Raw genomic sequence first — 23,986 nt, 5'->3', positions numbered from 1 at the left:
GGAAATATGCAAATTTGTAAATTAATACGAGCATATTATTTTCTGCTCTCTTGTAAAAGAAAGTGTCTGGTACTTTGTGCCAACTGATTCTATAGTAGATCCGGCTCTCGTACCCATATTGAAAGAAATATTTTATACTACATTTACATAATGTGTTTTGGTCAACACATCTATCAAATGCCCCCTATTTTTTTTTATTTCAATTTGATATTATTGTTTTATGGATTTCTCTTCTTTATAATAATTTTTTTGACATTTGACATTTTTTAATACAATGTAAAATGTATAGTAAAAAACTAAAATATATTTTATTATTTTATTTAGAAAAGTTAACACTAATACATGCTGTAATTTGCTATTGATAATCCAAACACACAATGGCATGTTTCAATTATTTTCATTTTTGTTTACATAATCCACAGCCATTACCTCTATCTTATCTAGAGTTTAAAACCAATATGCAAGGTGGAATTTTTAGATCTAACCAACTCATATAATAATTAGTCAATAATTCCCTGTAACATGAATAATGTTTAGCGTTGAATAATTTGTTTGACCCATGTTAGATACTGGGCTATATCAGTAAAGACAACATAATGGTTAGGGTCGCATATAGAATCACTTTGCTTGGCAACACTGATGGATACTAATCCTCTCAAGTACCATGTCTCAATGTTGCCACCATAACCGCTCTTTTCAGAAAACACCATCCCTCCGCCAGAGTCCCCATTGCATACAGAAGTACCTGAAAAAGGGTAAAAAAATATTTTAAAATAACAGCATTTAAAAAATTTTAGAAAATAAAATATCAAAGTGTAGAAAAAATATACACTACTGTCTACAAGAAACAACATACTTTCTTAGGGTAATTGGGTATTAGGACATTACATGGTTAAAATAATGTACTTATTTTTTTATTTCACCACATCTATGTATTAAGCATTTAAGTTTGAGGCCTGTTTGAAGAGTTGGTTAAGAAGTTTGTTTAATATGGTGTTGTACACATAACTATTTATGTTTTCATGTAAAAGCCGAATGCCGAATAGGCGTTTGATATCATCTATTGAAATGACTTTAAATGTGAGTTCAAGTTTACCGTTTGCAAAGCCGGCACAGAATGAATAATTGGAAGTGAAGTGGGAAAAAAAATCCCTAAATGACCAGATACAAGTCAACTGGTCCACAACTGGCATCTTGACCATTGCTAACTCTTCTGATAGTCGATTGTTCTCATCAAATCCCCACCCCACTACCTAAAATAAAAATAAAAGCACATGTTATAAAAGTTTAATGATTTAGAAATAAGTATTCATTCCATCTGCCAGTCTGTAGCACTAAATATGAACAAAACTCTTTCCTGTATCATTCTTGCTCTAACTATAATGGTGTTAAGTAAATATATGGTTCAATCATCATCGTGCCTAATATGTTGGATCGTGGTCCCATGGTTAGTGTCACAGACTTGGATCAGAGGTCCGAAGTAAGGATTGCGCTCTACTGTATACAATAATTATAATTTTGTCAGTTCAAAATACGGCTATATTTGTGAGAATCAGACATTCAATTTACTGGGTTTTATACAAACATTACAATGTTTACTTGAGCATTGCAAAGTTGGCAATCTCCAAAATTAAATGAATTATTTCACTATTTCATCACTAGTTACAGATAAAATATTAACTGGTGATAGTAAAAATTTGAAATGATAAAAAAATGTTGAACCTACTATTGTATCAGATTTTTGTGATTTGCTCAAAATAAAGAAAAATGGATTTTGCGGGACTTGCGAATAGTACCCTCATATATCCACACACATTTCGACCCTGATAATGAACGTTGTAATGTGATCCAAAACTTCATAAATGAGTGCGAACGATACTTGGCATAATATCCCCGAAAAACTTATTGTGGATCACTTAAATATGTTCAAACTCAATATAAATTTGGTATTATTTATATGAAAAAAACTTACTGATCCTTCTTTTCCTACGACATAAGAAAGATCTGATTCGTAATCCTTCCATAAACATATTGGCCGCACAACATTAGAGTACTCCGATGGTTTTGTAAATTTTAGTATGGCCAAATCCGCAAAGAAGTTGCTCGCGTTGTACTCAGGGTGCACATATATTTTGCGGACCTGTAATTATTAGGAAAATGGCAAAATTATTAGAAAGTTATCAAATAAATGCCATCTCTTTTTTCCTGTAAGTACCTACCGACTCAACACTTTAAAAACAGTAAATTAAAAAATGAAAGAAAATACTGATAAAATATCTAGAAATTAGTGTTGTTATACTTTTGTTATTATGATATTATAACATTATGATGAAAGCAAGTAGGTGCTTGTAAAAAAAACATTGTGTATTAATTTGAATGTGGAATAACTTTAATTTGAAATAAAAAACAAAAGAATGTCTAAAAACACAGCTAAAATAAATGTACTGTATTGCATGTGAAATTTGTGTTTAAATATTCTAATGTGTTAGATTCTCTTCATCGGTAATAAATTGACACATTTTTAACGGGAAAGTAGTTCTACACGCGCGCCCGACAGGTTCTTATTGGCGGGAAGGATAGAAATACCCTGGCTCAACTTTAAAGGTAGATCTACTTTATCATTTTATTCGAGTATTTTATGTCAACGCTTCAATATGTTTTAAATTACACACATACATCTATAAAAAGTAAGATAAGCTGTCGTTTCATTATTCATTATTCATACTCTTGCACGTCTCTTATGAGAAACATGAGAGCTGAAATCTAGCTTTGGACAAACCTAAAAATTATGAAATAAATCTGTGGCTAGATCTAAAGGGGCCGATGTCGTCAATCATAATATTACAGGAGAGTAATTTTTCAGCCAATTGTGGCGGTATAATGAACGGTGTGCCGTGTTTAATAACGAATATTAATAAAAAAACATTGCCATATACTTTATGTATGTGTGTATAAAATAGTTAAATATATGTTTTTTTTTTATTAAGGCTGTAGTCTGGTAAAACGCACGCAAAATGAAGAAATCATACAATTTTGCTGAACGATGTATGATGATTGTGATGAAAGTTTTTTGAATATTTGTTTTTAATCGCGCAGTAATAAAAAAAATTAAAAAAAGAATTGGATAAAAACCATATTTTTTAAAGGTATACTTAAAAGTTTTATGTAACTAAAATATAATTACTTTTAGACTGGGTTGAACTAAATTGAACTAAATTTTGCTGTAATAATTTGAAATTGAACATGAAAGTGGCCGAAGCAAAATCTTAATTTTTTTATTTTTAAAAAGAAATACAAGCATTTTAAATCAAAATCATTTTTCTGACATTTTCCTTTATTTCTACGTAAAATTATGCCTTCGGTAATACTTAAATTTTTTTTATTTATTTATTGAAATATTTTAGTTGAAACCTTTTTTTATAGAATTGTATTCTCTTTTTTTTTAAAGAAGATAATTCTGGTTGTAATATTCAATTTCTAACAATATCTTATTTACGTTTTTATTACCTTCATACCTGTCCTTACCGGTACTGATACTGTCTTTTATTTCTAAATACTGTATTTTTCAGTTTTTTTGTTGTTTATGTACTCATTTTTTATATAATTTATATGTATGTAAAAGCCTTGTGAGCGTGAAAGACTTAATAAATATATATTTTTTAAATCTGTCATCAAAAGGTAAATTGTTTTACTAGTTTTCTGAACAATTTTTGAAAGGTATTGCCGGTGCAGTGACGATTTGCTTACAAACATTATTTGCACTCCCTCCGAGGCCTTGCGAAGGTTGAACTTTCCCAAGTAGATAGTGAGAGTTTGAGCATTGACGGATCGCTGGGTTGAGGTTCTGGTTACACAGTGTGCTGCAGTCAGCACATGGGACAAGCTGACGAGGGAACCACCACAGATGTATTTGCTGTCGACAGTCTGGAAGGAAAATAAACATTTAGATTTATTATGAATTATTGAATCAGCAAGTTTTGAGATGTGAAATTTTCGATCCAAAACCGGAAATAAATCTGCATGAGGAACATATTGTAGAATGGGGAGAAAATGAAGGGGGTACTGGATTGAACATATCAACAGAATGGCGGAAAACAGACTTCCACGTATCGCACTTCAAGGGAAATCCCGAAGGAAGAAGACTCCCGGGCAGACCCTCGAAGTGGTTGCGCAATAGCTGGCCGTCGGCAACCAAAGAGGAAATAGTGTCATAAACAGATTTAAAAAGATGAGGTCATTCTTTTGTAACGATAATATCAGTTTAAAACTGAGTCAAATATGATCAAGTGCTATGTGTGGTCAGTTCTTTTATATGGTTTGGAAGCGTAGACCTTAAGGGGAATTCCATGAATCTGTTAGAAGCATTCGAAATGTGGTTACACCGCAGAATGCTTCGCATATTATTTGTTTTAATATAAACATCATTGGAAGAACGACGGAAGAGAGAGGGCTTGATAGAAACTTATAAGATACTCAATAACTACTATGACTGCCCTCTGCATGAGATGTATCAATTAAATCCCAACACAAATTTACAAGGTCATAACTGGAAGCTCTATCGTCCCCAATTCTACCTCAATCCCAAGAAAAACTTCCTTTCCAGCAGGGTAGTTTCAGACTGGAATAAGTTGCTAAGTCTAATTGTCCATTCCATTTTGGTCAACCAGTTAAAAAACCGTTTGGATGCGTTTTTGAAGAAAAAAGAACTTTGAAAAAAAGCAGTACACGAGATAAAGGAGCATCAGGCTGCCTGCCTATAACCAATAATAATAATAATAATATCATGGACTGAGATGGGGACGAACTCAGAGGTCTTACAAAGAGCTGATACTGAAAGAGAACGCTTGTTGAATGTGAAGATTTAGAAAATTTCCCATCTCACAATCAATCTCACATTTACTGGGTGGAGAGAAATACCGTCTGCTCCAAACAATTTTAACTGGCAAAATTGATGCTCACCAAGTAGCCGGTAGAAGCCAAACATCCTGACATGCAATATGGGAGATTAGACCGGAATAGTACGAGTAGAAGAATTGCTCTGGATAGCGCAAGATAGGAAATATTTGTCTCAGTAATAACTAACATTGGACCTGACACGGAACGCGGAGACGAATAAGAATCTTTTATAAAAAAATATATCGGTAATAATTAATTGATTATTTATTCGCCTCGTAGTCTAATGGCCTACGCGTTTGCCTATCATGCAAGAGGCCTCAAGTTTTATTTCTGATCTGGTTGACGTGAAATTAATATTTGTTTAAAAATATGTTTTTCCCTGTAATATTTCATAGTTCCTTGCACTGACATTTTTATTATTAGAATATTTAAACATCATCGTTCCCTTTTCGCACCGAATGGTGCATAGGGCACTGCATTGGTACAGCAATCGCAGCGCACCTTGATAATTTTTTAGTTACATGAAGGTAAGATGATCAGTCTTACGCTTCAGGTAACCAATCTAGGGACTATGAAATATTCTAGTGTGAAAATACCCTTTTAAATAAATGTTTCATATCAACCATGTTGAGAATCGAACCCGAGACCTCTTGCATGGCAGGCTAATGCACTGACCATTACACCATGAGGTCGACTAATCGAGAATATTTAACAATACAATGAAAAGTATGTAAATAAAACCTTAAACTAAAAGAAATGTTTGAAAATTTAACTATTTTATGAAGTAAGTACTTTGTGTAGAACATACCATAGAGTGTACTTAATTGATGTTATAATTTGTTTGTACATGTAGCTAATCTGAAAACTGATTTTTTGGTGTTGTTGAAAAAATGTTAGGTACCTGGGATTGATAAAGAGCAACATGCCACGGCCATTGTCCTTGCTTGGCGAGCTGACCGCTCACTATCAGTGGAGTCGCTTGTGTTGCTACAACACCGCAAGACTGAAAAAATAATAAAACAGTAATTAAATGACAATATTTTGTAGTACGATCTTATATTTGCAGATCAATATTAGAATTTAACCTCTAAGGATTTCATTTTGAGACTAGTAAGTATCTCAACGGAAAAGAGAATAATTCTTAAGATAGATGACTTAACCAACATGAGGAAATTATTGAGGAATGTGGAAATCTAGGCATTTACAGGGTTTATGACCCGCTATTGGCTGGTTTAAGTTATCACTTTACACATTGTGTACCTTACATTCATCATTTTGCCATATGTTTGAACATCCACATTTCCTTAAGTCTTCCATCTGTTTGTGACTTTTATATCAACACCATTTTTCAAAAGTTGAACTACAGGCTGGAACTGGGTGACTGCGTTGAGCTGACTTGGTTGGGCTGACTGGGCGTTACCACGGCCTGTGGTCTCTTTATAGACCACGTTCCTTTGTTTTTCATGTCTCCATGGCGTGAATGTACGGCAGGACGTTGCTCTTATGTAGACATACGTTTTATGTGCAATACTGTTAGTCTGGCAGAATATAATGTATTGTATTCAATATTAAACATAATTAGTCAAAACTTACTTTAAGTGGTTACAGTTGAATTTTCAATATCTATGTAGGTACTTACTTCATTTTCCTCATCAAGCCTAGAGTGTGGCGGAGTGGGGTAGATCTTGGAGTCTTCAGGTATCTTGTGGTCTCCTTGGAAGTAATCATTAGATGTAGATGTACCACTATTCCTTATTGGTTTTCTGGTCGTAGAACTTGGTTCCACGCTAAAGGAAAAGCAGTAAAAAAAAGTTTCATTGCCAATATGTAATTGTTTTACTAACCTAAAAACAATATGTTTATTTCCGTTAAAAAACTATCTCAAATTCATGTAAATCAAATGAATAAAAAAATATGAGATAATGTAGACAATGGCTGAGGCACAGTGTACAGTCTGCCAAAAAGAAAAAGAAATTGATTGAAGGCATTGGTGGTGCCATGATTTTTATCTCATGATAACACTTAAAAAGTAACAGAATGTTACAACACGACAGTTAAAATTTGGTGATTCAGTCAGTTGTTATCTGATATTTATTTCTCAAACTTTTGAACTGAGTGTATATAATATATTTATGCCTTGATTGTGGATGCAGTCATCTCATCTGTGTCATTTTCCTCACTGCTGAGAGTCGAGACCATCCCGCCTCTGTCTTCAACAAATTATGAATTGTCTTCCGACCCTCAGCCATTGACATCGCTCCAACCACTGATGTTCTTATGACATCCTTGATTTGATCAGTCCATCTAATAGGGGTCTTCCTCTCCCTCTACTTTCTTTGACCCCTCACATAATTATGAATTTTTCAAGACTGCTATCAATTCATCTGGTTATGTGTCTGAAAAATCTGAAGATGGAGGATAGTCTGTCATCTACGTTCAGCTCTTTTAGACACAGTCTTAAATGTTGGCAATAAGTTCTATGTATAATACATTGCAAAATGATCCAGAAAATGACTATTATAAGTATCTGAGATGCTCTGGGATCTACAAATTTCACTAAAATGTAACTAATGTAACCAAGCAATTTCAGTAGGTTATTTAAATGTTCCAAATCTGTGTTCAATCTTTTTTCTTACTCTATTTGATCAGTATCAGTCATGTCGTCATAGTCTCCACTGTCGAGATGCGGCAATCCTCGGTGTGTTTGAGTTCCAGTGGAACTCGTTTGTGGTCTCCTGGAAGATCTTCCATCATTGGAGTTGATTGGGGATAATGGAACTATCCTTGTTGATGAATGCTCAAACCTGAATTATAACGTAAAAAAACAATTATTTTAGTATTTTTAGAACATCGCAAATCTGTTAATACCAAATATTACTACATTGATAAATAAATAAATGTTTATGGCAATAATTTTCGATAATTTAATATAGTTCCATTTTTATAAAAAATACTAAAGCGAAGTATATTAATAAGGAGTCTACCTCCATTAAGTAAAAATAAAAATCATTAGATTCTGAAAAATAAATCGGGAGATCAGCCCAATCATTGTACGTTAGTGGAAGTTGTTCCTCAGAGGCTGTAACATGGAGGGGGGGGGGGGGGGGGGGCTTCACGAGTTATTAACTTCACGATTCATTATTGCCATCCGGCCAGAGATTTGTAGACCACTCAAAAACCATGGAGGGGGTAATTGTGTAAAAAAAGTTAACAATTGTTTAAAATTTCATAGATAAAACCATTTCCGTATTGTAATTTATTCTCCCAAAATCGGCATCTACCTAAAAACTTGTAGGGTTGGCAAAGCTGCTCGCAGTTATAGAGAGCACATGGAGGGAAACAATTCTAGCCCCATGTTTACTGTCAAAGGCGTTTTTTTAAATACTTAAATTTAGTTTAACACAATTATTTATTCCGACCAGGGGTGGTATTCTGAATCTTCTCTACCCATTAGATAGTGGTTAATTTGGGATTTTCATTTTTTTAATGTGACGATACTTTGCTTCATATAATGGCCACACTGATTAATAAGCTTCAAATGATGTATAAAACTGTTTAAAAAACGGAAAAATACGAATACGGTTCGTACAATTCGACCTAATTAAGTGTTTTGGGTAATGCAAGTGGCAATAATATAAATAAAAATCATCATGTTTGATTTCATGTATTCATATTTATTTGACGTTTAATCATCAGTGTGGCCACATATGAAGCAAAGTGTAAACGCATGCAAAAAATAAAGCTCAAATTAATCACCCTCTAGGGGATAGAGAAGATTTAGAATAGCACCCAAAGACTGTGATATATTGCAGTGCAGTCGGTGAACTCGCCAACTACTTATGAGGCTGACTTATCGATATTTATAAATATTTCTCTAAGCTCACCCTGCATTCCCAGGTGTCCTTGATGGAGGATATTGTCTTCTTAATATTGTTGTGGTACCCTGATTACTGAAAAAATAATCACACGTATTTAAAAAAATACACAAAAATAAAATATAAATTGAAGGAGGAAATCCTAATTTTTCATTTTCAGCCAGTGTTTTGTTGTTTTTAATTTGTGAAAAGACTATTAAATATGTCAAAAAATAAAAAAAATAATTTTGTATCTTATTATCAGAGCTGTGATTTTTAAAATTACTCTGCACCTGACGTCACAAGTTCTCGTCGGAGAATTCCGCTGATTGGTGAGTTGACTTCCCGGAAACCGGAAATCCATCACAGCACTCTATCATTGGTTTATCTGAGTAAACTTAGTTCAAAGTAGTTCATCATTTTTATTAATCGTTTCATACATTTTCAAGAAACTTCACCATACAATCAAATATGCTTTAATTTTGACCGCATGTAAGAAAACAATTCGATTTCCCTTAGCACTAAACATCATAATGGAGTTGTTTTCAATTTTTCCACCCCCCTCTCCCACCAGTTTTTCCTTTCAGACAACATTACATCAAAAAATAAAATGCTGGAACGCTGTTTTGGAAGGAATAAGTGAAATATCTTTTAAACTTACGGATATTCGTGACTGTTAACAGGGCGGCTTGTTGATCTTCTATCATTATAAGAGCTGTCATAGAATGTATCTTGCGCTGGGGTGTCTGTGGTACTCTTGCGAGGAGTGTCCCTATTACCACCTCGAATATCACCATTACCTAAAGAACCCCTTCCAAAATTGTCTGCGTAAACATCTCTACCATTTCCCCGCGAATTTTGATTAAAAATCGAAGTCCCCTGTGGCTCACGTACAGAAAAGCCGTCATCCTCGTTTACATTTCCCGTAACTGGATATCTACTATCCCCGGTATCTGATCTATGGACATTTCCGGTAGCGTAAATTTCTCTATGGTTACTCCGACTGCCGGCATTTTGAGTTCCGCTATTACCCGTTCTTGAATTTTGTCCGTTATAATTAACCATACCGTCGTTTTGATTATCATAATTTCCTTGCTTCGGGATGGCGACGGGTTTGATTGAAGAAGTGTGGCAAATATCTTGACCATTCAATCGAAGAATTTTCAGCTTTGGCACGGTGGAGTACGAATCGTATTCAACTGAAATGGTTACTTGAGATTTAGTTCCTGAATTGAGGTATTGGCGGGTATTCTCGATTTTAAAGGATTTATTATCTGTTGTAGTAACGTCTCCAAATGAGCTCTGCAATAGTGAAGAAAAGGGATTATTACAAACAATTCAATCAATATTTGCAGCATCTACTTACTTTTTATTCATCATTTTTGATTATTAATAATCTTTCATCTCTTGAAAGGTAATTTTCAAGAGATGAAAAAGCAGAAAATGACGTTTAGAGGTGAGTGAATTTGGGCCGTTCACGGCACGCAGTCAGAAAAAGATAGAAAAATTGCGGTAGCAATTTTTCTTTTAATTATTTAGTAAAATAAAAAATATTAGTTATTTTTTCAGAACATTTTGAATACACACTCACCATATTACAATGCTTTTGATAATTTAATAAGAGATATATAGTGTATTGAAGTCAAAAATATTTATAACACGTCATAAAAATGCATATCTAGGTATTTGACAATATTCGCATTCGCAAAACGATGAACAAACCACAATCCATATTACAAAAAAAAGAATTCGAAAATGTCGCCATTCTGCTTACCATGGTGAGCCGAATCATATATAATAAAGCAGCAATCATATAAAAAAAGACTGATATAATTTATGAACTCATTGACTAAACAAATCATCTTACGCACAATTTCTCATGAGAGCTGTGCAAGAGTACATGCATGGTGTGTCCGGAAAGTAAATAATGTCAGTGAGTCGATTACAAAGAAAAATAAGTTATTGAACTTTACGTAACAACACATCAACATTCTTCCAAATAGGCCACCCTGCGTTGATGCGGCGGCTCGGCTCCAGCGATTATTTCAGGCATCAAATGCGCCACGGGAAGCCTACTCCGGAATGCTCCTTAAGGCCGCGGTACAAGCAGTTGCTTGGATCCCATTGATAGTCTCGAAATGCTTTCCTTTCATGGGTCCTTTCAGGCGTGGAAACAAGAAGATGTCTGGGGGAGCCAGGCCCGGACTGTATGGGGGCTGGAGAATCATTGGAATCCCCGCTTTGGCCAGGTGACGAAGAACGCGCTGTGGGCCGGCGCGTTGTCGCGATGCAACTTCCAGTCGTCTGCAAAATTTAGCTTTCACAGTTGTGCCAGGCGGTACAAACTCGTGGTGGACCAGTCTTTTGATATTAATTGTTCGTGCCAGATTTTAAAATCAGTGGACTACATTAAATATCTGGGAATAAACTCAATGAGCTTCGTCTTGATTTTGGATCTGCTCATCCTGGTCTTCTTGGGGCGAGGGCACGCCGACATTTTGCCGATTAGACAGAGCATGTTTTTAAAGGCTGTCTTGATCATTTGAACAATTTCCGCGGCAGTCTTACCAAGTTTGACGTAAAACTTGATCGCCATCCTTTGCTTACCGAATGCTGCATTTTGACTTTAGTAAAAGGTGCCAAAACAACTTCCGCGGAAACGCCTGTCCTTTCTCTGGATGGCCGGAGGGCGGAGAAGACTAAGAGACCCAGCGCTCGTTAGATTGTTGGCTGACTTCCCCCACTACTATTCTTAACCGATCCGCGCGCGCCCCGTCATACAGTTACGTCAAAAATAAATTCGTCAATATTACTTTCCGGACACATCGTGTATGTGTATATGTACATGAAACGAAAGCTTATTTTACTTTTTATAGATGTATGTGATTAATTGAGCATCTTGAAGCGTTGAAATAAAATACTCAGGTGAAATAAGCGAGTAGATCCTATCTTTTCCCGCCTTTAAAAGTGGAGCCGGCGTAGCGGGTATTTCTACCCTTCCCGCTGATAAGAAGCAGTCGGGCGGCCGCGGCCGGGTAGAACTATCTGTCCGGCATTAAGTGTGTTAATATAAAATTTAATTAATAACCGATCAGTTTCGAACCTAAACAAGCTTCCTTAGTCGCTTTGAATATTCCGTTTTGATAAAATTAGTTAGTATTTTTCCAATTGTCGAAACGACTTACAGTAAGCGACGTCGCAGTGTTGTCCAGTATGATGTCTATCCACAGCCCGTACAGGCGCACGGCTGTGCTGATCTCTATACGGCCGTACCAGAGCCCCGCCCGGGAGAGGGCCCCGTCATACGAGAACACGGAGGGACATGGGGACGGGCCGGGCGCACTGAAGTACTGCCCTCTCCCTCGCACAAGAAGCCCGATCATATACAGCAACAGGAGGGACCGTTTAACCTTAAAATAATAATTGAATTAATGTAATATTTTTAATTGAACTCTTAAAAGACTGTGATGTAATGTTGCGTTACACTAACCAAAGACGAGTGATTTGAAATAGGTACCCATTTAAAAACATTTTTATTTAATATATGCATACCTAGAAGTCTAAGTCTAAGCCCTGTAGATACATAGACTTCCATATTACCTTCTTTAAAATTTTCCTTATCTCTGTTGTAATATGTTAATATTAACAGCTCCCCAGCGAGTTAAATCCAGTCTTTGTATACAAAAATTTGGACAAACTCAAAATATTGTTTCTATTCCTAATAGTGTAAGAATAGACTATTAAACTAAGCCAAATTAAATAGGTATATATATTTATGCCTTTTACAAACATTTATAATATTAACATATTTGGCTTGATATGTTTTTATATATATATATATAGTATTATTGATCATCACCATCATTCCCTTTCCGCACCTAATGGTGCATAGGGCACTGCATTAGAAACCAATCGCAGCGTATCTTTATAATTTTTGTTGCATGAAGGTAAGATGATCAGTCTTACGCTTCAGGTACCAATCAAGAGACCATGAAATATTCTAGTGTGAAAACACCCTTTTAGTTAAATATTTCATATCAACCATGTCGGGAATCAAATCCGAGACCTCTCGTATGGTAGGCAAACGCGCTGATCATTACACCACGAGGCCGACTAAAAAATACACGAATACAAAGCAAAGCATAGTCAACAGGTAATGAGTACCGAATACCTACTACCCTTGTAGTGTTTTTTTTTAAGATTGAAAATGTGAACAATTCGGAAAAGCGTTTTGTCAGAAACAAGATGGTAGGTTTTATTATTATTAATCAACATATTTCATAAATGGTACATGTGTTTTTATTATATACATCTAGTAAATGTTATAACTGTAACTCTCCAATAAAAGAGACTCTTGTGCTTGGAGAGTGACTTACACTGTTGTAGTTGTTTATTTATTAGGATTTATGTAATATTGAATATACGAGTACATGAGAAGAAAAAAAACTTTAAGGGATATTAAAGGAATTATAGAAAATAATAATACATTCATACTAATTAAAAATTAATGCAGTTTTTACACTCGTTCAAAAAATTTCTTTAAATTTACTTTGAATTTATTTATTGATAAATTAGTTTTAATAGATTTTAGTTGATTGGGGCAATTATTGTAAATTTGACGCCTTTGAAGACAAAGCTATTTGTGACCATGACTTGTGCAGAATTTAATGATTTTAATATTATTTATTTATTTATTTTACATAAACGGCATAAATTGCCTTTAACATATATTGAACATAAACTAACTAACTAACTAACCATCACGCCATTTCCCCGGAGGGGTAGGCAGAGAGGATAGAACGCCACACCACTCTGTCCTGGCACACTTCCTTTGCTTCCTTCACATTCATACATCTTCTCATGCACGCACGTCGATTATTCCGACTTTTCACATGACCACTTTCAAGAATTTGTTGTACTTGATCATGCCATGTCTTTCTCGGCCTTCCTCGACTTCTACAACCAGACACATTCGCATCATAAATATTTTTAGCCGTTCTTTCATCATTCATTCGCTCCACATGACCGAACCATCGCAAAAGACCTTTCTTAATTTTGTCGATAATGCTTAACTCAGCCTTGCATTCTGCTCTAATTTCGACATTAGGGCACCTATCATACATTGTTTTTCCGCACATTCGCCTGAGGGATCGCATTTCAACAGCATTCAGTCTACTTTCGTCTCTTTTTTTCCAACTCCATGCTTCGCTTCCATACATTAGGGTTGGTACCAGAACTCCATTATGAACTGCTAATTTAGCCTCTTGCGATAGACACTTATTTGCTACGACAGACTTTAAGGCACCATTAACTCTGTTACCGGCACTAACCCTCCTTTCAATATCCTTGTCCATATTTCCATCTCTAGTAAACATACTACCCAGATATACAAATTCTTCGACCTGTTTCAAACTATCTCCATTTACTACAATCTTACATTCAGTCATAGTTACATTTCTTTCAAAGACCATGACGTTCGACTTTTGCACATTCATTAGCAAATCACTCTCCTTGCACACTTCGTAAACCTTTGTAACCAAGGATTGCAGTTCCTCTTCGCTGTCAGCTAGGAGGGCTGCGTCATCGGCGTACAGAAGGCAACTGACAGTTAGATTACTCATTTTCGCTCCCACATCCATACTTTTCAATTCTTTCATACATTTATCCATGTATATGTTGAATAACCACGGTGACATTACACATCCCTGTTTGACTCCTTTAGGGATGTCAAACCAGAAAAAAAAAATACATATATAAAAACATAAAAAAACATTATAAAATTGCATAACTATAACAATAGTAACAAGTAGGTAAATACACATAAGCAACCAAAAATATTAACGAAATAAATACATAAATATGAAAAAACAAAAAAAGGAAAAACATTTTTAAATATAAAGAAATGTTTAAGAATAATATTGCGAGAGAAAAAAAGAAATCAGACTCGTTTTATAACTATCAAGTCCAGAACCAAATATATCAGCCTTGTCCTCATACTGACTGCCATATCTATGGAGCCTAGGGATAGGCGAGTGCATGTGATAGTTGGTTCTAGAACTTGCAAAACAAAAAGGAGATCTGTGGCGGGTATGTCGACCAGGTACACGGAAACACACCAACTCCAGCAAATCTGGACAGTCAATTAATGAATTGATCACCTTAAAAAGTAATATTAGGTCAGTTAGGATTCTTCTATCAGAAAGTATTAAAAGATTTGCTGAAGACAACAATTGATTATAATTAAATAAAGCAGCTGGAATATGAAGTTTAAAATTAATATATTTTAGAAATTTCTTCTGGACGCGCTCGAGTAAATCAGAATGTACATGTACATTATTTTGGTATCTAGTATTTGGTATCGCAAATAACTCTCGACGTGCTAATAAGCGACGTGATAACAATTTTCACCGTGGTTGTTTATCGGATTCGCGATCACAATGGAACATCGTGTTACGTTTCGCGACGTATAATCCTGCTGCGCAATCACATATTTGAATTTCATCGGTGTAAATATGGAAAATATTCCAAAACTGCTGTTTTTGTTTTTTAAATTTAAAAAATAAATATTTGCGTTCTCATGATATACCCAAAAATTCTATTTTGAGGGCCACTTTCAACGAGTTGTAAATAACTCACTATTAGAAAATGGGAATCAAGTTGGGGTAGAGTGGGATTTGAACCACGGACCTTTGAGCCGCGAGTCCGAGGCACTAGCCGCGGTACCACAACCCGATGGGTTTATTTATTATTTATCATGCTATTCATTGCTAGCCAAATTTCAAAAAAAGCAGTCGCCATAGTAATTGTAATTTAATTTTCACTTTATTGTGTTAGATATACTCCTCACTATTTTGCAAATGCAGTATATTTTATTATTTTTTATAGTAAACGCCGATTTTTCGCCAATGAACTGTATTTATATACGAGGAAAACAAAATACCAACCGACGCGAGCGTTGACTTTGAGATTACACACGCGTTGACTTATGACTGTGATAAATTAAGTATGTTCATTGTGATCGCTCAAATACTTAGCATGTTTTTAAGCACGTCGATAGTTATTTGTGATTGAGCCACTGAGTGACTTATTAATCTCAAATTCTTTTATTTTTTCTTCTTGATAAATTTGTACATAAATAGTGTCTACTGTACGAACTTTAAATAATTTATAAAGAATTTCCGTATTGAATGTTGAGGGTATCTTTAAAATTACTTTAATAATTAAACTTTGTACTATATTTTAAGATATGTATAATGAAATTTAGGTTAGCGATACAAAAACAACGCTCACCATGTTTGTACATTCACTGGACGACGTAATTAGCACAAAACAATGTCTCTAAACTTCACAGAATGAAAAATCGGGAAATTGGTGGCGCGATGCACAATAATTTTCCAATGCTAAATGGATCCGCGGGTCACTTGAACGATAACACCGATCACGCTTGCTGCGGTGTTGTTTTACATGAGTAGGATTTTAATTACAAATATTACTCGCACAAGATCAGACGACAGACCGATATCTAGAGATGAAACTGGAATAAAAATGCATGCATTGCATTGAGATTATGTTGTGTAAATCAGATATTTACGTCATTATCGGGGTTTTCCGAGACCCCGACACGCTATTGGGGGAATTCTGCTTAAGGTGACATATCTGATAAAATTACGTACCGGTAATATGAACACCTCGTGGTCAGCGCATTTGCCTACCATGCAAGAGGTCTCGAGTTCCATTCCCGACAGGGTTAATATGAAATATTTATTTAATAAAGTTTGTGAAAGCAAATTATTCTACCAAATCCCAGAAGGAACACTTCCACACTGCCAGAAGTCAAACTAGAGGATGGGTTATGGGGTCTACCACACACTCTGAATTCGGGCCAAGAAATTTCAGGTTTCTGAGCCCTAAAATATTTCATGTGTTACCCAACATTGCGAAACCCAGATTCAATTAAATACATTTGTAGAAAATTGGTTACTGGGTTTAGGTAGATAAAAATCAAAAAAATTACTCAAAAACATTCTTAAATAATATAAATGGTATAAATGAATATTGTATAACTGTATCATGTCGTCATGTTATTGTTTATTTTGCATAAAAATGTCTGCCTTAAAACAGGTTGTTCCTAATTAGGCAGACTAGACATGATCCAGAGAAATCTAGCTTTTACCTAAGTGTGTATGTAGTAGATAAAGAAATTGTTATTTATGGTTAATAAACCATGATTATTATTATATTATAATAGGGTGTTTTCACACTAAAATATTTCATAGTCCCTGGACTGGTACCTGAAGCGTAAGACTGATCATTTTAACTTCATGTAACAAAAACTGATCAAGATACGCTGCGATTGGTGTACTTATGCAGTGCCCTATGCACACTTAGGTGTGGATAGGGAATTTAATTTCACTAAAAATTAATGTAACTATGTATTTTTAAGAAAACCGAATAAACAGTACATGTTATTTTGTATTTCATTATTATAAATAATTAGCATAAATACGATTTTTCTCTTTTCAAAAAAAGAATGTCATCTTAAGCAGAAGTCCCCTATAAAACTTGTATCTCGCTTTTTCAGCAAGTCTTGCAGATACACATTAACTTTACGTACATTTACAATAGATTCGACCTTTTATTCATAAAAATATGAATAACCTACACCTTGCACCTATAATGTTCCGCGAGGAATGCGCCTCCTACCTGTCAGCAATAATATTTTAATTGGTTTGCGAGTAGTTTAATTGACATTGGTGTTTTATTTGTGCAGAATCTATATAAAAATCATTAATATGTATATGCGTATTCACTAGATGCGGCACTAAGTTGGGGAGACCGGGGACAGTTGAAACAATTTGACTTTAACTGCATGTAGTGGATTAGTTTCAGTATTTAAAGATAATATTATGTTTACACCACTAAAGGATTATATATCTGGCTCCTTAACAAAGTTCACTCGGTGGCTTTATCTTCATAAGTTAAGGTACAGTAACCACATTAAGAAGATGGGAAAATTCGTTTCAATTGATCCCAAACTGGGGTCAATTGAAACGAACTTCTTTGTTTGGGCTGAATATTTTTATTGCGAGCCATTTTTTCCAGTTTGGAAACAGGAAAAAGTCATTAGGAGCTAAATCTGGACTATAAGGTGGATGATCAACCAATTCGAAGTGTATTTTACGTAATTTTAGCATCGTATCTAATGCTGTATGAACCGGTGCGTTGTCTTGAAGAAAGAGCACTTTTTTCTTCTTTAAATGTGGTCGTTTTTCCTTGATCGCATCATTCAATTGATCCAATAATGCACGATAATACTTTTCTGTAATTGTGGATCCTTTTTCAAGATAATCGATGAGCAACATTCCGAGTGCATCCCAAAATACAGTGACCATAACCTTGCCAGCCGATTTCACTGCCTTTGCCTTCTTCGGAGCACTTCCACCAATTGTTTCAATTGATTGTTGGTTTCAGGTGTATAGTGGTGCACCCACATTTCATCAACAGTTATTAATCGACGCCAAAAATCAACTTTAAAAAAATTTGCAAATGTTATGCAAAATGTTGAACACACGTTCATATGAGATGTTTACTATTTCAACAATCTCACGCAAATTCACTCGGCGATCATTCATATCGAGGATTTTCTTGGTATTTTCTTCAGTAAACTTCCTTTGGCCTTCCTGTTGATGGTATTGTTGCAGTGCTTGTTCGGCCGCGTTTAAATTCAGCAATCCAATATTTTACCATGTAATCTGACGGAGCGGACTCACCGTAATGTTTATCAAGCTTTTTTTCGACTTTTTCACCGTTTTCCCTTTCAAATAATAGTGTTCAATCACTGCACGAAATTCGCTTTTTTCAAGAAACACAAAAGTTGTTTACTTCAAACGACTATACAACAGATAAACTAATCGATGAATTTGGGTGACATTTTAACAGCTGCCGTTTGACAGATCGCAATTTGGAAAAAATAAATCTTTTTTGTGTTTGTGCTGCCATCTAGCGCTAGGTAGCTTAATTATCAATCCGCCCTCGTACTATATATGTATTTTTATTATTATAATTAAAATGCAGTTCCACCAAGAAATGTAAGAAGAAGAACTCCACATAATAAATGAAATAAATATATATATATATTCCAAATGCAGCGTCAAATGGGAGAATTTTCGGAAGTTTTGGTGAAAAGAAAAATGTAAAAAAGTTCGTGGGATAACATTTCATGTGTAAGTCGCAAATTCACGAATAATATTATTTAAAAATTGGATTATTTTACTGTCTGTCAGATTGTTAAATAAAACAAGGTAGACATTTTGTTAGTATTGCCAGGGTAGTCGATTTTTTACCCGGCTTTCTATTAACAAATCTTAGTATTATTTATTAAACAGTATTAATTTACTTAATCACATTTTTTTTTTTTTTACATATGCCTAATAAAAGTACCTGTTTTTTTATAGTCCAGTCAGTAAAATGTTTTTTGTGGTAAGACATTACACAAAGTTATCTTATATTTGTGTTATGATAATATATTGTTCGCGGTAACATTCACGGCCACTTCAGCGCGTAGGCGGGATGTCAGACTTTTGGACACAGTGCGATGTCTGCAAACATGATTTATGCGCCTTCTGGTATATTATAATTCTATGGCGTTCAGTATAAATAACAAAAAAAAATAGATGTCTCACTTTCTTTACTATTAATACACTACACGGGAAACATAGAAATACCTGCTACTCCAGCTCCACTTTAAAGGCAGGAAAGGTATGTATTTTATGTCAATGCTTCAAGATGGCCCAAATTAAACACACACATCTATAAAAAGTAAACTAAGCTGTCGTTTCCTTTACGTACACACATACTTTTGCACAGCTCTTATGAGAAACATGGAAGCTTGTGTGTAATGATGATTCGTTTATTGAATGAGTTGATAAATTATATCAGTCTTCGTTTCACACATTTTCTGATTGTATTTTTGATAATACGGACTGTGTTCTGCGAATGCAGACAAATTCCTATGCTTCTTATTGTTGTGTTATAAATATGTTTGATTTCTGCTCTTATCTTATCATACGGTGAGTGTGCATTCAAAATTTCACTAAAAAATAACTGATGCTTATATAGTAATTTTTATAAAAGTTGTGTTAACCTGTTGCATTGTAGCAAAGCCCATATAAAATGTGTTAATTAACTCTTGTGTGGCTTCGTCACACGAGTCTACGTAGAATACAAGAATCTTAAAAGCATAGTTGTAATTTGTAATAGAAGTTACTAGTAAGGGACTTCCAGAGATGGCGCCTATGCATGAAAAATGGTGGGGATACCTTACGGAAGGGGAGGAACAGAGGGTATCAGCAAGTGCATGGGGCCGTCGGTCAGCTAGCATGTATTTAGTATACTTGTGTTTAAATACACTTGTCTGTACGAACCGAGTAATAATTAATCTTTCATTTACTTGGCCACCAAGTCATTACATATTTTGCTATAACGGGCGTGAATTATAGGATTATTTTTACAAATTATGATTATTATTCAGTATAAATGCATGTTAAATTTTTGTTATTGAATACCAGTATTTCAAAATATCTTTTGCTTAATGTAACACACCATTACAGCCCTGTTGTAGAGGGATTTTTAAGTGCAGTCTTGAGCAATTACACCATGGGACAAAACATTTTGATAACTTTCTCCAGAAAAGCATTCTAGTTGTCTAAATCTATGGTTGAAGTATAATAACTATAGGAAAAAATATAAAATATTTTTTACATGACTATTTTTTTTGTTTTCTACAGTATTTCAAAAACATCTTTTTTGAAATAAAGTTTGGAGATTTTCTTCCGAATGAATACTTACATGATATTTTATCCTTTTCTCTGCAATGCCAATGAGCTGAGGTAGTTTGGTTGAAGATTTGTTGAAATGTTCTAATACTGAGTCAACATGAACACTATTTGAATACTTATATATAAACAGTGGTTTCTGCTCAATTCTCCATTCCTCCGGAAAATTAAATAAATGTTATTTACTACACACACACTTACCTTACAAACATACTCAATTAATGAAAAAAAATTAGTGTACACAAGTAGTAAAAAAAAACAAAAAAAATACGGAAGAAAAAAATCTTTTATTATTCATTAAGTTACAAAAAACATACATTTTGTTTAATCCTTACAAAAAGAATCAGATTTGTTCTTAACAAATCAACGAGAAAAAAAAAAACTTAAAATACACAGTTAAACAAAAAATATTTAGTTCGAATGGTTAAAAAAAATATTAATAAAGAAAGAACTCTTGTGAATATTTTTCCATTAAGTAAATTTTCTAATCCTAAACAAAACACATATAAGAGGAATAAATGCTTTTTTTATATCTGCAATTATTCGCTCCAATATTAGCTATTGGTGAATTTTACATCCACAGTTAATTTATGATAAATCAAGTTGCCTCCAAACTCGATATTTTAATTCTAAATATAAGGATTTTTATTAATTAAACACATTCTACGGTAATATACTTTGAGGAAATATATCTCATTAATTACATCTATGAAAATCTGATTCGTAATTTGCAAATAATGCCTAATTAGTTATATATATATAAATATAAAATTGCTGGCTGACTCAAAAAAAAAATGAAAAGTAAAAACCACACCAGGCAAAATACCGCAAATGTAAATCATATATTTTTTAGTGACAAGCACGAAAGGTGTCTTCATCATTTCATTATTAATTTTAAAACCTTAAGTTTGAATTTTACAAATAAATTTACGAGTACATTCAAAATAATTCAATGCTGACTGAGTGTGATTAGTCACTTTAATACGAGGGCTTGGGTTAAGTCCACAAAATTATAAGGTTATAATCGACTTTAAATAAAAAATCAATTTTATACAACTCAAAATTATTTTTAAAAAAAAGTTTGTGGACTATTGCAAATTTGGCTGAAAGGCTGGATTGAAAAAAAATTCATCGAGATATATTTAATTATAGAACATTCGGAGCTATATCCTTCCGGAAGATTTGCAGCCGTTCTGGAAAATTCTTATAAGAAAATGGGCATACAGACCGCTGGGTCGCAAAGTCCTGCTAGCAGGATTATGGACATTCTATCAGTAAGTTCCAAAGGTACCTGATTTCATATGACTGCATATTATAAAAAAAATGTTTTCTCCAAATAATTTTGTGATTTTACAATAAAGTTTGAGATAAATTTAATAACATGTTGTATAGTAAATTGGTAGATTGAAAAGTTGATTGTATTCCAGCGTATCGTCAGCCTGCCTTGTAAAACTCGTAAGTCCAAAAGTAACTTATTTTCAAGCGAAAGTAAAAACAGTTTTCACTTCAGCGGTGAATTGTAGCCAAGTTTTTTCTCTACATCTGTTTTTCTCTACATCATGAACGTTTTACGAATACGTCAAAATATCATTTTCGACCATTTGTGGATTTGAGAGTTTTACAAGTTAGGGTGAAGATATGTAGAAAACATCCGACGATTTAATAAAATAATTAATGATTACCTTAATTGCATTATTGAAAAAAATCACAAGCGACACATAAGGACTAATTCTACTGACTCGAGACGCATATGATAGGATTTAAATAGTTAATATGAGGAAGCTTCCAGATGCTCTACCAGAAGTTGTTCATGTTCCTATTGCGGGCGGTCCCCTTGAACCTATCGTCTCCCGAGGTGTTCCACGGGGAGCCGCGCCCTCCGCGGGCCCCGCGCGCCCCCCTCATGGGCCCCCCGAGTGCCCCCCGCATCCCCCTGCCCATCATTTTAGGATTCCTGCCGAACTGGGACTCGGGGGGCGCCATGTCTAAACTCCCGTAAAAGTTGGGCCGGACCTTCCCCATCCTCATCGGAGGGAAGGGCGGCGCTTCCATGCCTCCGAAGCCCCAAGACATGTCACCTTTAAGAAAAAAACAACAAAAAAAAAAGTCAGTCGCAAAAAAAAATAAAATAAACGCGCCGGGACGGTTCATTTTTACGGGGCTCCAGATTCTGAATCCGCCGAAAAAAAAATGTCTACTTTTTTTTTTTGTTACGACTGTGTTAATTACAAAAAAATAAAATAATCAAGAGTCAACAAACATTATTTCAATAGTTATTTATTGAAACAAAAAAAACAATTTTGCATAATTTGACACAACAGCTTTCACCAACAAAAGGAATTTGGTATATATGCTGGTGGAACAAGTATGACCCTTCATATTTGCATAAAAATACTCTTTTCCTCCGACAAATATTTTTGGTATTATTTTTTACCATCAAATGCGTTATTCAACCATTTTATTGATGGGGATGCGCCTAGGATTACAGTATAAAGTGTTGGCAATAAAAGTCAAGAGGGTAATCTTAATAAGCAGTTTAATGTTAACACTATACAAACATTGTAGAGAATATAAGTCTCTAGAATAGCGAGACAGTCCATTGTTACTCTCGAGTAAGGACACCACCGAGTAGCAACGGCAAACATTCATTCCAAATAACTGAATCAAATAGGGATGTCAAAAATATATGAGCCGTGTTTTGTTAAAAATATTTTAAGCATTTTAAATGTAGTATAATTTTTAAACGGTAAATATCGGGAGTAATCTAATGTACATAAATATATTTCTTATTTAACGCGCTAATATAATTTGTAGTTCTCATATATTTTATTAGCGGCTGATTAGACGTTTCAAGCGATATTTTAGACATCTCTATATGAAAGGGATTTGTTGAATACTTTCGTTACAATATTTCTGTACCTACATTAATTTTCCAGTAAAATTAATACACTGGAGTATAATATACCATTAATATTACTCATATGACTAGATTATATTTTATTTATAACTTAACAGTCGGTACATTAAACTAAAGAGAAACATTATTAAACTAAAATTGCTATTAGGACACTGGAATTACAAAAGCTTGCACATTTCTTCCGGATTTGAAAGCAAATTAGTTCACAATACTGGAACATACTTATTTTATGTAAATAAAATAAGCTGTTTTTTTATTATGAACTATTTTGAAGTAGTTCTCTATAGTCTATATATTTTGTAAATAAAAAATAAATTGACCTATGTAAACTATCAAAACCGCATCTTGCGAGGTTTGCAGGAGGCCAAAAACAAAGCTCGATATTTATCATAGAAATAAAAGACGAGTGATACTTTAATCCACAAATTTGGAAAATCCAGTGACCGGTTTCGTCGTTTTCGCGACATCTTCCAGACTGGTACTTT

At 34.3% G+C, this 23,986-nt stretch overlaps 2 protein-coding genes across 8 annotated transcripts in view; both read right to left on the bottom strand.

The window, feature by feature from the left end:
• Nucleotides 1-306: 306 nt before the first annotated feature.
• LOC148283482 (uncharacterized) lies at nucleotides 307-18,716 on the bottom strand. Of its 3 annotated transcripts, XM_088243776.1 has the most exons (12): nucleotides 18,521-18,663; nucleotides 16,041-16,197; nucleotides 11,936-12,160; nucleotides 9,412-10,052; nucleotides 8,781-8,846; nucleotides 7,533-7,700; nucleotides 6,536-6,683; nucleotides 5,798-5,899; nucleotides 3,748-3,924; nucleotides 1,973-2,140; nucleotides 1,097-1,253; nucleotides 307-745 (listed from the first exon to the last, which is right to left on the bottom strand). In XM_088243776.1, exons 2-12 carry the CDS (start codon nucleotides 16,041-16,043, stop codon nucleotides 534-536), a joined length of 2,067 nt encoding a protein of 688 aa, XP_088099902.1. In that variant the 5' UTR covers nucleotides 16,044-16,197; nucleotides 18,521-18,663; the 3' UTR covers nucleotides 307-533. The 3 variants fall into 3 exon arrangements, with proteins under 3 accessions (XP_088099902.1, XP_088099903.1, XP_088099904.1); XM_088243777.1 differs by lacking the exon at nucleotides 16,041-16,197 and having other exon boundaries at nucleotides 18,521-18,716; XM_088243778.1 differs by lacking the exons at nucleotides 8,781-8,846; nucleotides 18,521-18,663 and having other exon boundaries at nucleotides 16,041-16,179.
• Nucleotides 18,717-20,852: 2,136 nt separating this feature from the next.
• Nucleotides 20,853-23,986, bottom strand: part of LOC148283481 (sex-lethal homolog) — a 33,264-nt gene continuing 30,130 nt past the window's right edge. For all 5 annotated transcript variants that reach the window (XM_088243779.1, XM_088243780.1, XM_088243781.1 and 2 more), the window contains one exon: nucleotides 20,853-22,662. In XM_088243779.1, coding sequence (XP_088099905.1) covers nucleotides 22,379-22,662 — 284 coding nt within the window. In that variant the 3' untranslated portion in view covers nucleotides 20,853-22,378. The remainder of the gene's footprint in view (nucleotides 22,663-23,986) is intronic.

The sequence above is a fragment of the Micrasema longulum genome, unplaced genomic scaffold, assembly GCF_059751315.1.
Source record: "Micrasema longulum isolate JH-2025_06_02 unplaced genomic scaffold, ASM5975131v1 h1tg000229l, whole genome shotgun sequence".
NCBI classification, from domain to species: domain Eukaryota; kingdom Metazoa; phylum Arthropoda; class Insecta; order Trichoptera; family Brachycentridae; genus Micrasema; species Micrasema longulum.
Note: the sequence above shows the minus strand (reverse complement) of the source record. Positions and strands in the feature narration are given on the sequence as shown.

What these genes read in the sequence shown, in the direction of transcription:
- LOC148283482 (XM_088243776.1), bottom strand. An exon ending in GTTAACAGTCACGAATATCC is followed by an intron (nt 8,847 to 9,411) that starts GTAAGTTTAAAA and finishes TTATTTTTTCAG; the next exon opens with TAATCAGGGTACCACAACAA. An exon ending in CTGTGCCGGCTTTGCAAACG is followed by an intron (nt 746 to 1,096) that starts GTAAACTTGAAC and finishes ACCCTTTTTCAG; the next exon opens with GTACTTCTGTATGCAATGGG.